The sequence below is a fragment of the Chionomys nivalis genome, chromosome 18 (assembly GCF_950005125.1).
Source record: "Chionomys nivalis chromosome 18, mChiNiv1.1, whole genome shotgun sequence".
Lineage (NCBI taxonomy): Eukaryota > Metazoa > Chordata > Mammalia > Rodentia > Cricetidae > Chionomys > Chionomys nivalis.
The window spans coordinates 44,922,701-44,936,984 of record NC_080103.1 but is presented as its reverse complement, the minus strand read 5'-3'; the positions used below and the strand labels follow the sequence as shown (position 1 = coordinate 44,936,984).

The window sequence follows — 14,284 nt, the reverse complement described above, 5'->3', positions numbered from 1 at the left end:
ATACAATTGAGAGGGAGATGAGAGACAGTGGGTTGGAGGAGCCATCGAAGGACAGTATATATGTGTATGAAACCATCAAAGCACAAAATTAATCTCATTTACATAACTTGTTCCTGATTCCTGTAGAATCAGCCACAGGGTCACTAATACATGTCAATGGCTGGGTATGACTCTCACAAATCTGTTAACAGCCTCAGGTGTGACCTAGGCCAAGGCACAATGTTCAGGCCCTGTACAGTGAAGCCCAAACACATTACAGACTTGACACCATCTCTCATTTGATGTCATATGAAAGCTCATCTTTCTTTTCACTGATATGCATTTCTTGTTAAAAGTAAAAACAAAAGAAAGTAGCGTCTTAATGATAGTCTGGCAATGTTATACAGGTGAAAAGCATGATAGAATCCCTGACAAAGAATGTTGGAAATCTGCCACAGAGCATGCTGGGTATTTGACAACCCTGAAATGAAGCTGTTCTGGACCAGACAGAATGAGAAAAAAGCAAGCAACCAAAATGAAAAAGAAAAAAAAAACGAAATTAGGAAATTAATTTAGCAAAGGATCCTCAAGTAGGTTTTGAGTTAGGGGAAGTGAGGACAGTACCAGAGTCAAACCATGGTGGGTAGTGTGTCCCAATGATGTGAGATTTCCCTCTGTATGCTGTGATTACCATTAATGAATAAAGAAACCGCTTTGGACCTATAGTAGAGCAAAACTTAGCTAGGCAGGGAAAACTAAACTGAATGCTGGGAGAAAGGACGGAAGAGTCAGAGTGACTCTATATAGCCCCACTGGAGACAGACACCAGAACTTTAGCCCATAAGCCACAGTCACATGGAAATACACAGATTAATATAAATTGGTTAAATTAATATGTAAGAGTTATCCAATAAGAACCTAGAGCTAATGGGCAAAGCAGTGATTTAATTAATACAGCTTCTGTGTGATTATTTTGGGGCTAAGCAGCTGTGAAATAAACTAGCAGCATCCTTACTATATCCCAGGACAAGCCAGGATCAAAAACCTAAGTGTTTTGATTTCCTTTTTTGACTGAAGATTAACAAAATAAGAAGGAAACAATATAAAATTGTTATGATGAGTATCAAGAAATAATAGTCTTAAACCACAGTTTAAATTTAATTTTAATAATCTCCTAACATTTAGATGAATGTATATATAAATGTTTAGAATTTTTCTTTTTCCATTTTCTGTCTATCACGATAGCCAGAACCTAACTTAATAAAAATGTTTCCTATTAACACAATAACATTGTCTTTAAGAGTGAATTTCTGTTATATCAGGAGAATATGGACTTTCTAACATTTTTGGGAATAGGCAGGGTCATCTTTTAATGCCTTAAAGTGCTGGTGGTCATACCTCATTCTAAATGGAGCACATGAATCTAGATTTTCTTAAATTAATTTCATGTTTTCATACTTATTTACATTTTTTAGAATATCATTTTATTAAACAAATTGGAAGCTTGAATTTCAAAGTCATTTAGTGGTGTGGAAGGTTTTTCTATGTGTTGCTTTTATTGGTTAATGAATAAAGAACTGCTTTGAGCCTATAGCAGAGCTATAGGGCAACAGATCTAGGTGGGGGAAACTAAACAGAATGCTGGGAGAAAGGAGGTGGAGTCAGAGAGAAGCCATGGAGCTGCTGCCAGGGTCAGGCATGTTGAAATTTTGCTGGTAAGCCACTGCCACGTGGTGATACACAGATTAATGGAGATGGGTTAAATTAATATGTGAGAGTTAGCCATTAAAAAGCTAGAGCTAATGGGCCAAGCAGTGATTTAATTAATATGGTTTCTGTGTGATTATTTTGGTTCTGAGTGGCTGGGACAAATAAGTGGCCCCCTTCTCACTACAAACTAGCAACATAAATTTTAAACCTTTCTTCCTCATTTATAAAATGAAGAATTTTGAGCTGTTGACAGTGATGTTGTCATTAGATAACAAGTTTCATTTCCCAGTGTTTATTATCTTGTTGCCTGTCCACAGCACAGATGGGTTAGATGGGGAAAGAAGCACCAGATTTTAAAATAGAACACCAGACTTGAGTCCATTTAAGTTCTTAACCTCAAAGCCCTGATTTATTCTGGGTTTTATTCCCTGTTGGTGTAAAAGTCAAGATCCTCTCCTTTCATGCCTTGAACTCTCCTACCAGCTTATGGGACTGATAGGAAGATTGTGATTAATGTGAATAACTTTAAAAACATGTTGTTTTATAAATAGCAAGAAATATAATCCAGATCAATTTGAGTCTGATATTTTGAGTAAGTTCCTTACTAAATAGCCAATGATGGGTCTTCAACTCATTGTACAGCACAGGGTGATGTCAAAGACTTATATTTACCTTACAAGGGATGGGGTTATAGCTATGGCTGCCAAGTTCTTTTTAATTCCTTTGAGTATTTATGACTCAGGTAACAGAACTCAGAGGTCTTAGATATTTTGTTACTTGTATTTATTTACTTTTTTCCCTCCAAATGTACATCTTGGTTTGACAGGACTACAGAGAAGTTAACAGTGTCTGTATACACATTATGAATCCCAATGGGCAACATTCACTTCACCCATTCAAGGCACTGGCTGTCCTTACTTTCCCATTTCTGACATGGAGAGCAATAAGGGATTGTTTACATTGTTTGAGATAGGTTACAAGGTCAAGCCAGGCTTAAGTTAGTTCCAGTGCTACCAAGGAGATAAAGTCTGTTGTCAAAGTGTGTTACTACAAACCCAAACATTGATGCTTGTAACATTCTTACTTTACATTTTTTATTGAAAGACTGGGCCTAAAGCAGCATTCTCTGGTTACATAATGTATCTCCATTCACCTCATTTTCATATTTTCTAAGAATACAAGAAGCATAAAATACTTCTACTGTATGTGTCCAAGACTAATGTACATATATATGCTGTGTACATGTATATATGTGTTTAATACATATAGGCTCTGAAAAGATGCCTAGCTCTTTATCATAGAAAAAAATACTGAGAAACCTAGACAAGGAAGGCTGGAATGATCCTCACTGCTGTAGCCCCGGGACATCCACTACTTACCTTTATTGACATCCATGCTGTCTGGTTTTGTGATTTTGTATTTTTTATTTAAAATTTCCTTATCACAATTTTGGCCTTATCTTCCCTATGAATCGATAATGGGTCTACTGTTTCATTGGAAGTCTGCCAATCACCCAGGCTATTTATCTTATGTGCTCTTTCTGGGCAGATTTGATAGATAACCTGACTCCTAGCCCCGACCCTAATGCTCAGATATGATTGGCAAGCAGGAAGAATTTTACATAAGTGGGATTTCACTGAGGATACCCATTTCCTAACCCTCTGGTCAAGCCAGGCAGCTCCTTGTTCCACAAAGAGAACCTACAGTTTTTTGTGCTAGATCTTTGATTATTTTACTTATGTCATTTACTGTCCATAGTGTCCTCTCCGTCTCTGCTTTTGAATGTTTTATGATCATAACTAGAATTCTTAGATGCCACAAACCTGAGGTTTGCTTTTTGCAAAACTCTAAGTTATGCTTTCTATGAACATTTTGGCTTGGTTTATAGAATCAGATGACTTGGCATGTTACTAAGATGACTTCCTGTGTTTATTTACTCATTTGTCTTACTGTTTGAAACCTTCAGTAAGAATACTCTCTGCATATCCTTGGACAAGTTAGTTAACCTATTGTGCTTAATTTTTCATTCACTTAATAAGAATCATAATAGCAAACTAACTCAAAGGTACATTGAAAATTAAATATGTTAACATTGAAAATTAATTCTGTTAAGCTTATAGCATTTTGTGGTACATAGTAAATATTTAAGTTAACTATTAATACTTAGGTTAATAACTTAATACCTAGGTTGTTTCAGCTAACATATTTACTATAAGTATTGCTTTTATTAAGATAAGTTAATATATTTTTATTTTGTCTCCATTTCTTCTTTTTCCAGTTTCTGATATTTTGGATAAGTGCTTCAATAAAGATAACTAAATATTATCTTCTTTGACATTATTGTGTTTCCTTACTGACAGAACTTTGCTTATGTTGGACTGTTTCCATTTTGTTTTAAAGTCAGTTTAATTTCTCGTGAGTTGTAAATTTTTATAAAACTGTCCTTGGCACGGAACAGACTGTTTAATCTTTTATCCATTCACTCAGCTGTTAATAAATGCAAATCCCAGGTAAAGGTAAAACAGTTCTTACTGTTAGAATGCCACAGCCCAGATTGATACAAAATTGCTCAGATAACTAGACAAAAATGTTAAAGTGCATGCTAGACAATGAACCAAGACAGTGTGTCAATAGTCCCTTGGTGCTAGGCCATTGTTGGTTTCTAGAGATTTTGATCAGTGTCAGAGATACTCTAAGACAAAGTGGATAACACGAACCTTCCCCCTGTTTCCCCATGGATGTAATTTTAAAGACTGGGTGCATACATAATCAGACTTAAATACCCTCTACTCTACCCCACCCTACCTTACCCTACCCTACCCAACCCATTAAATACTTCATCCAGTCTTTGGACAGTAAGTAGTGTTCTCCATTTAAAACTAAAAGAGTCCTTCCAAAGATCCTCAGAGGTGAAGTTGAAGGTGAGCGAGGCACAGCAGACAAGCTGATTTAAGTCTGTATTACCCTACACTATGAAGAGCTCTGCTTTCAGATTCACATGCCTGCTGGCTGTGTTCCAGCTCCCTTAGAACTAGCTGTAATTTCTTTAGGCTGTGACTATGAAGATTAGGAATTCTTTTCTTTCACCAGTAGCTGAAACCTGTGTAGTGAATCACTCACTCATGGCTTTAAAATGTCAAGCTGTCCCCCCCCCCCCCAACAAGCAAAATGCTTCGTGACAGAGGGAGGTGCTGTAGGCCTTATTGTGCAACAGTTGTGAAATCTACACAGCGACCATCTTGGTGTCTTGGCAATGGACTCCGCAAAGTCAAATGTTTTACAGTATTACAAGTTAAAATAAAAACTGTCAGATATCAGGACTAAAGAAAATGCTGTTTTTCTGCCAAAGTGAGCTCATTGTTCTCACTAATTCTCTTCCAATTTGATTTCATATGCAAGTATTGTGGAAATAAATTTAATGACAATGCTTTTTCTTCTACCAGGAAAGGTTTCTGCTTTATCTTAAATTCATTCAAATACAGAAAATGCATGTTTAAGAGGTTTGTGCTATTATCAACTTATCAGTGTATTTTGCTACAATCTGAGGCTTCTTTGGGTGCATCAAGTATGTTTCTTGTGCGGAAGTAATGTTCCTTGAAGAGAAATCTGAACATACATGTCACCAATGCGCTCATCTGAGCATACATGTCGCCAATGCGCTCATCAGAATGCAATAGGGTAGCAACGTTTTGGGGCAACTGATGTGAATGGAGCCTGACAGCTATGATGGAGTGGTTACAGTGGGTTTAATGAAAATATTAATCATCAGAGATATATATGATATCTCTCAAAGAATTTTTTTCTTTTTCTTTCTAGTGAAACACTTCACTACTACCAAATATAGCATGAGCACAGAAATCAGGAATGTTCTTTAGCTTCGCAACACATCCTCAATAATAAATGTTTTACTTTTCCTTGCTCCTAGTCTCCCATGTTTCAAATATTGTAATCAATAGGAATCAACTCTCCTTATTTGGAAACTGGGATTATCTCAGGCACATGAATACTGAGAATAGATTTGCAGCAACATACGCTTTAAGGATTGTTCTGTCTAATTTGTCAAATAACACTTATTTGTTCATAGTAATAGTATAAAATTAAACAGTCCTTTGTTTCACTCGTCAAATAACACTTATTATCTAACAACTGAAGAGTATAATTTTTGTAGGAAATTGCTAAGTGTCTAACTGGCATTTTATGTTTGCGTCTGGCTTGAATTCAGAAACCGCTCGTACCTCTTATTTTAGATAAATGGAGTGTCCTTCCACTGTAAGGATGGCGATGTAGCTTTTATTGCTCTGCTGTTTTGACCGCTTGCTTCTTTGACCCTGACTCAAATTATTAAAGACTCATAAACAGCAGACAATGAATTTTTGAAAATTGTCAACACAAATATAAACCTGGCCCTTTGCTTTCACTAACTTCAATCTGCCAGCTTGAAGGCATATAAGTCTGTCTACAACCTGCCTTCTACTTGGTGTTCCTTTGCATTATATAATTTTTGATCTTAATTTGATTACAGTATTCAAAACGAGTTAATGATTTATACCCTTGTCATGGTGGTGCTTTGTGTGTCCTCTGCTGACCTTTATTAACTAGATTATTTTAAATTATTAAATTTAAAACTAAAACCGATGTCTAGACTTTGGAGTACTCAGTAGTGAACTTTGTGCTACTGTCTGGTACACGCTCCTATTTTTGCCTTGAGTATTAGAAAAGCTTATATTCAAGGTGTGGCAACTATAGATGCACATGCTTAGTCAAGGTCTTTTCATAACCTCCTCACTGTTCTCATACAGACTCTGTGCCCCATCTATGCCAACATCTTGTCCCTTCTCTTTACATTCCTGTTATTTAATGCCTTATTGGTGGCATGGGCTGCACCTTCCCTCATTTTGTGCTGGAAGAAGAGAAGTTAATTTAAAACTAACCTAAAAATTATCTGTAACATAAGCATTGTAAAATCAAAGTTTACTACCTTGTAGGATACTTTGAGATTCCTTCAGCCTCCACCCTCCTGGCCTCCAGCTCCTTCATAACTTTACAAAGGAAGCTGTGCAGGATGGAATCTCACCAGATATGAGTGCATAACCAACACACCCTGCCCACTTGCCCTGCTTAATGCCTATGAGGATAGAGAGGTCCAGCATGAACCTACGATAATATTTGTGCTATGATCCCCTCTCCCTAAATCGGGTGTTACGGCGTAAATGAACGCAGACAGAAATTATAATAAAATATTTGGCTTTAATAAGGAAAGGACTTACAGAACCGAGGTTCCTGCGGAGAACAAGAAAGCAGAAGGGAAGGCAGGGAGCACACCCGCAATATTTATTAGTAAAAAATAACCTTAGGGGACCCCGCCCTTCAAGCAAGGTGACTGGCTGGTCTTCCTCTACAATCGGGTATAACTTAAAAAGATTGTTAGCTAGGAAAAGGTGTCTGTTTATAATCTTTGGTAATTTGGGGCCCTTTGGCTTTATTCTTTCTTTATATTCTAGTTTGAATACAACTGGCCTTTGTTCAACTTTGTAACTGAATATAAATGTTGATGTAAACATGGCTATGTGAAAAACATGGTGACATAAAATTTAATTCTAGTGAAACACACTCTAAAATAATATATATATAGCAGTTGCAGCGCGTTTTCTATTTACTAAGCTTTATTCTGAGTCCTTGATGTCAGCTGTATTTTCCAGTAACATAGGGTGAGATACACTGAAGCTCTCTTGGTATCTAGAGAGGCCAAACCAGAAAGGAATTAGCTGAGCTGATGCGAGGAAGATCTGAACCCACGTCTATCTGATGGCTTCCCTTGTCTCAGAACTCATGGCCCATGGAATCTGTGCGTGTTCAAAAGGGAGCAGATTAGAAAGATATTCTGCCTATGAGCAGCACCTGCCTACACCACCACCACGCAGCAGCTAACCTTTAGTAAACAAGTGCTGCCTCCGGGCTTCCTATCACAATTTACATCTTCTGAAAAAACGTCACCTGCCGCAAGGATTCTGTGACTTTCCTTTTTGCCTCATTTCCTTGTGGACCACCCTGCCTTGATTTTGCACTCTTCTTCGCTAGAACACCCACCTTCATTCTTCCACCAATTCCCGCCAGTCCCTTCATCCACTAGGTAGTAAACATCCATGAACTGCTACCACTAGATTCAGGATGAGTCTCACAAGCCTTTCTCATCCTTCACAACCCAATCCTAGCTATGATTTCACTAGGCATTTCATATGGAAATCTTGAATTAAGCAAAATACAAAATAATAATTTCTTGGTATATTTTCCATTGATTTTTTTCCCAAGCTAAATATTCAGCATCTTAGGGGAGTGTTATGTCATCTCACCCTGTCTTCTTAGAAACGTGCCATGTATATTATAGCATCATACGCAGAGAAGATCCACAAGAAATGTCCACTGCCTGATTGGTCCATGCTGTTGTTAACAACCATGCTTAAACATGTCCCTCATGAATGGTGTGCTGAGGACCTTCTGGCTGCAGCTGTTGAGGAGTTTGGGTAAAGTCCCTGAGCCAGAGACTCCTCTTTCTGTAAGATGTTTCAACTCAGTCCTGAGCATCATTCTGAAATCAGAAATGGTTAATAAAGAATGGTTCTCTTTCTAGTTTGGATTTCTGACTGTGTGATTACATTTTCCTTGTTTCTCTTTCTTGTACTTTTTCACTAAAGCCCTTCTGCCCACTCCTTCCTGCCCATCTAGCTTCATCTCAAAAATGTCGACACAGCTCAAGGTTTTTCTTCACTGTTCAGAAGTCTGTAGTACGAAATTTATCTGTTTAATTTCATGGCCAGTTTATCATCTTATATTTTGGAAAGGAATGAGGCATTAGTTGGACAAGTATATTTTATAAACAATGTTCAGTAGCCTGTATCTAACTGCTCTTCTGAAATCTTTAAAGCACAATTTTGACTCTGTACTTGCAGTTCAGTTCTGTTAGGAAAATTTGTCAGTTACATCTTACTGATCAAGTCAGAAGCTTATTTGTCCTCTGTAAAACTAGTCTGTTTTCAGAGATTGGAAGATTCTCTACTTAATGCTCATGTATCCACTCCAAATATATTTTCAAGTGTTCCTACATCCAATACAAAGGATATTTAAGCTAAACATGTTCTCCAGCTTGGTTCTAGATTGTATTGAAAAATCTGGTGTTAATCTGTGTCCGCATCGCTGAAGGATTTTAAAAAGAAGGCTTTAGCCTGAGGACTGGCCATCAGTTATTGAGGGTTAGAAATTTTCAGGGTCATATTTAACACTCTCCCTCTGGCCTTTGACAACATAGTTCTTAATATCCTGTTTGCATTGTCTCTGTAGTCCTTGCCTCTATAATGCCCCCCCTCCCTCTCTCTCTCTCTCTCTCTCTCTCTCTCTCTCTCTCTCTCTCTCTCTCTCTCTCTCTCATCAATAGCTTATATTATGAAAACCAAATTCTGAGTATAGTGACCCTCTGACTCTCTGTCCCATTGTTTCTGAAAGGAAGCATTGTACATGATGCATTCCACTCTTTGCTCACAGTGAACTTCTTAAGATGCTTTGTGCTAATGAATCCACACAATCATTATATTTCTCCTCACCTGGGTCTCCAGCAACTCTCCTTGAAAGCCAGAAAAACTGGCTTCAAAGCATTTCTTTTGAAGTTTTGTGAAGCATTTAACTTTGTGATACATTTGAAACCATCTCTTCTGATTTTCCTGTTGGGTATTTGGATGTTTCCTTTCACCTGCCCTTCCATCCTCCTGATGGGTATTCAGGTGTTTCCTTTCACCTGCCCTTCCATCCTCCATCTTCAATGGCTAAAGTGTAGCTCCAGAAGATCTGGAGAGTCTCTGGATCACCCATCTATTGGTTGAAGTGGGGTATTGAAATTAGCCACCATCACTGTGTTGGAGCCAACTTTAATTCTCTATTTTATCTGTTATGATGACTTATTAAAATAAAAAGCAATGTATCTTGCTTTCCTTTATCTTCTAGCAACAATGAGTAATTTTGACTTTATTTTCTAACTTTCTTTTTTTAATAACACTATATTACTATATAGAAACCCAACTAAACGTTTAACAAATGTATGGATAAAATCAGACATAGAAAAAGAAGCCCTGCTTTCTTAAAAGTATTTATAAAGTCCATATTATTATACTCATTAAGTACTCACTTCATGGTAGACATGTGTTGACTTATATTATTTTGATTTGACCTTCAGAAAATGAGGGGCAGATTATTACCTACATTTTACAGGGTATAAAATTGTTGTTTAGAGTTAAGCATTTTGCCTGATATTACATAGCTGATAAATTACACAGCTGTGGTTTCTCTTTCAGATGATCTACAGCCCTTGTTCTCTCCACTAGAGCACATAGTTGAGAGTTAAAGTGTCCACATGTCAGAGTAGCATGAGACTTGTTTGTCTTTGACGCCAGCATTGGTTTTGCATAGTAGTTATTAATGTATCATTAGATCCAGCATATTTTTTATATACGATTGTAAGGACTAGAGGAGAAAACATTTGCTTTTCCAATATAAATATTTCTAGATACTTTGATTCCTGTTCAGATAATTATTCTTTAGCACATTAATTATATGAAATACTAATTGTACATTATTTTGGCCATAGATGAAGTTTGGAAGGGGGTTTCTTTGGGATATTCTTGGTTTGGGTTGTTTATATAACTTAAATCATAACACAAAACTTACTCCAGTAGATTTCAATTTCTTTGTACTTATATATAGACACTTGCTCAGTAGCTATAATGTATAGTATTTTTTCAATAATTCCTCTAAGGTCTTTGGAAATGATTTCTGATGTTTAAAGGGTTAAAAACATTTCTTTATGTGCATTTGAGATTACTATAGGCTTCTAAATTATATTCTTGACCTACATTATAAAATGAACACATTATTCTAATTGGGAACTGAAGACATCTATCTTAAACAATGGTTTTAATACAAATACCTGCAAATGTCATCCAAAACATCAATGTTTTCTTTCATGGATTACATTTAAGACAAAGGACCAAGAACTAAAATAAAGTATCAGACTCAATAAAGTACTGGGGTACCTTTTTACTCTTAAAACATCTTAAGATTCTCTGGAAAATAAGAGGTTTTGATGTTTTCATGAAGAACATCCATTAAAAAAATATGTGATTCTCATTGGTTCTCATTGTTCACCATAGATGGTAAAGAAAACTGATGAGGTTAGTATACTCACCAAACACCTAGCATACCATGGCTGCAATATTGCATGAAGTATATCAATGTGGAGTCTCATAGCTTAGAACAAGGGGCCTCTTTATTTCCATCAATTCTGTTAAGAACAAAACATATCTTTAAGCCATTTGAAGCTTGCGTTCAAAACGTGTGGTCCCTGTTAAATACAGTCACAGGCCATCCTTTTCTCTATGTGTTTTGACAAACACAGTTTCTGTCACTTGGCTTTCTCTAAGAGGAACAGAATGTTCCACAATTATAAGGATCTCTGTCTCCTCAGAGAGTTTAAGCAGAACTAGCGCTTCCAGAGATAAATATAATTTGTTCTCACTCAGTAAGTCTGTCTTCTACATAGTATGACCCGGGGTATAAATCAGTGGTTAATGCATAGCATGTGGGAGGCCTGCATTCAAGATCCACCATTGCTAATACGTTAATAAGTAAACAAATGCTAGAACCGACTTCAAAAGGACAAATAAATAGAAATAAATGAGCTTTTTTTCTTCCTTATAAACACATGGAATAAACATCTTTAAAATATGATTACTTTCATTATATTACAATATACCTGATATAATCAATATCTTTTCAATATTATATTTCTTTTTTTAAAATCAACTCATTATTCATGATGAATGGCTTTCTCGCTTGTGTTTTGAATGCCATGCATTGAACACATGTCGAAGGTTATAACCAAAGTTGGTAATAAAGAAGAATTAAGTATTTAATGAAACTTTAAAAGTATTTTCCCTGTAGGTATGATTAATGTACATTATTAAAAAGTACCTTCTTTCCTTTCAGATCCAAAACATTAACAGAAATAATGAGCAAGAAAATGACTATGAAGAGGATGTTGCCTCATTTTCAACACATTCTCCCTGTAAGTCTTCCCACTCCATGAATACATACATGTTTATAACATGGTGTATGAAACCTACAAACAAAGCTGAACAGAAAATGTGGAAAGGTATTTCATCAATCGGTGGATTTTTAAATAATATTACGGTAAAGATGTTTTACCTACATATGCTAATTTAAACACCTTTCACAAGGTCAGGGTTTAATAATCAAATATGAGTGTATGAGTTTTCTTACCCTGAAAAATTATGTGAGTCCATTTGATGTTCTTTTCTGAGTATTTGAGAACTATGCCCCCAAATTTATTTTTCAAAACATAATCACATTCTTGGTGAAGATGAGTTCTCTCAGCTGTGAAGTGGGAAGCTGAGGCAAGGCTGTTTCTAAGATCCTCCACGCCACAGCATATATAATTCTGTCTAACACCTGAAGATGAATTCAGTATCATACATGTTCAGGCCAGGTCTCATTAGCATGCAGCAGCTTGCTTACCGTCTTTATCAGTGATTATGATGGGCATCTCACGCTTCAATCCGGAAAATCCTGATTCCTGCTGTCCTCTGTGTCTCCACTGATGACTTCCTCCCCAGCCAGTGAAAATGCCTTCTCCTTTTAAGGTCAAAATTCTTGAAGTTACCCTGGATTTGTGTTCTTTTTCTGCCACTATACAGCCACCCCACCGTAATAGTACTGATTGCACCTTCAAAATATTGCCAGCCTTCAACCCGCTGACACTGCTCTTTGTTAAGGATGAGCGTGCTTCTGCCCTGGGGTTTGCACTGATGGAGGAAGGCCACTCCTTCACAACATTGCACAGTTTCAGCTCCCTCCACATGCGCTTCCTCCCCGCGTCATCTTTGTTCCCTCCCTTACTTCATGCATACACCCTAAGTCCTGTTTTAACAATTTTTTCATTTCTCTTTGCTTGTACTTTTCTCCACTGTGCACAGTATCGTTCAGCATTATATTTTATTTATCTGGTTCTTCATTCATGGCCGTTCATTTAAAATACTTGTTTGGGGAGATTAAGATTGTTTTGTTCATGTCCATGTGGCCTAGAAGCAGTACATGCTCGGCTATACACTACTGGCCACAAGCTTTTCAAGTGACAGGCTAATGGACAAACCAGACAAAATTCAATGCAATGCTTACCAAAGTATACTTTGATGAAATCCTTCAAACATTATCATAAAACACACATAAACACTACATATTAATGAGTTGGTTAAAGGGGCTATAGGCTATATATTTTATCACCTTAATAATCAAAGGTTATGATTAAGTTCATTATTAATACTGACCACACATGTATTATGATATTCCACCCTCTGAAGAAATGCCAGTAACAAGAGAACATTATGACAGTCTCTTGTAAAGAAAAATCTCATCTCTACAGCTGAAGCTGAGCTCTCTCAGCCTTGAAACCATGGCTGGGCTCAGCCATCCGTTTTCATGGGGTTGGCGGAGGTTGAGGCACCCCAGTCAGCATCACAATAATGACGGAGTATGCTGAACCCTCTGCCTACTAACCCTAACTTGCCAGGCTGGCTACATCTGCCAAGGCCCTGGAATGTCTGTTCCTTGTTGGTGTCAAGAAACGCTGATTCTAGAACTAAAGTGCTGGTGTGCAATTTTCTGTACTTGGCTGTAGTTCTGGGCTGATGACTGATTTTCTTAGATGAAATGGTCAAGCATCTCCAGGTCCTTACGACTGAGCAATAGTTCCCTTCCAGTCATTCCATCATCTACTCCATGAGCATTTGCAGGGATCTCTTTGGGTCAGTGTTTAGGTGTTAGGAATAAAAAACTGAATGAGACCTCTGAAGAAAAATCACACACAAACAACACAGTATACACGTATACTTCCCCCAAACACCTACATACACCACGCACACACCACATACATAACACACCACACACTTACACTCCCCTACATACATATGCCACACATACATACAGTATATAACACACACACCTATCACACACACGTCATACACATAAAACACATCATACACATACACCACCACACATACACTTATACATCACACACAAATACCACATATACCACACATATACAACATGCCTCACATATACATTACATACACACCAGGTACATAGCACACACATATACTCCTCCATACACATACCCCACGTACACCCCACAACACACACACACACACTCAACACAAACACCACACATAAACAATACACATACACTACACACACATCACAGAAGTATGCTTGCTCTTCCCAGACTAGTATTTCTAGAATCTAAGTTCAGTTCCAGAAGTAAAAACTGAGCCTTCTTCTTCCTCGTGTGAAAGAAAAGACTGTCCAGGGCACCACTGCACGCGTTCTTTTCCACAGACCTAATTCCTCTCACACTGTTGGAAGTCTGCTGCGGCGCAACTTCATTTTTCCCAACAACAAAGAACAAATGCCTTCTTCCCCCACACTGTTTCATAGAATATTTAAAGCTATATTTTAGTTTGACCAATTTTAAAAACAA

General features: G+C 37.2%; 1 protein-coding gene across 1 annotated transcript in view; it reads left to right on the top strand.

The window, feature by feature from the left end:
• Bank1 (B cell scaffold protein with ankyrin repeats 1) overlaps positions 1-14,284 on the top strand; it is a 211,451-nt gene that overhangs the window by 157,681 nt on the left and 39,486 nt on the right. Inside the window, exon 9 of the mRNA XM_057793002.1 lies at positions 11,719-11,797. Within this exon, the coding sequence (XP_057648985.1) occupies positions 11,719-11,797 (79 nt within the window). The remainder of the gene's footprint in view (positions 1-11,718; positions 11,798-14,284) is intronic.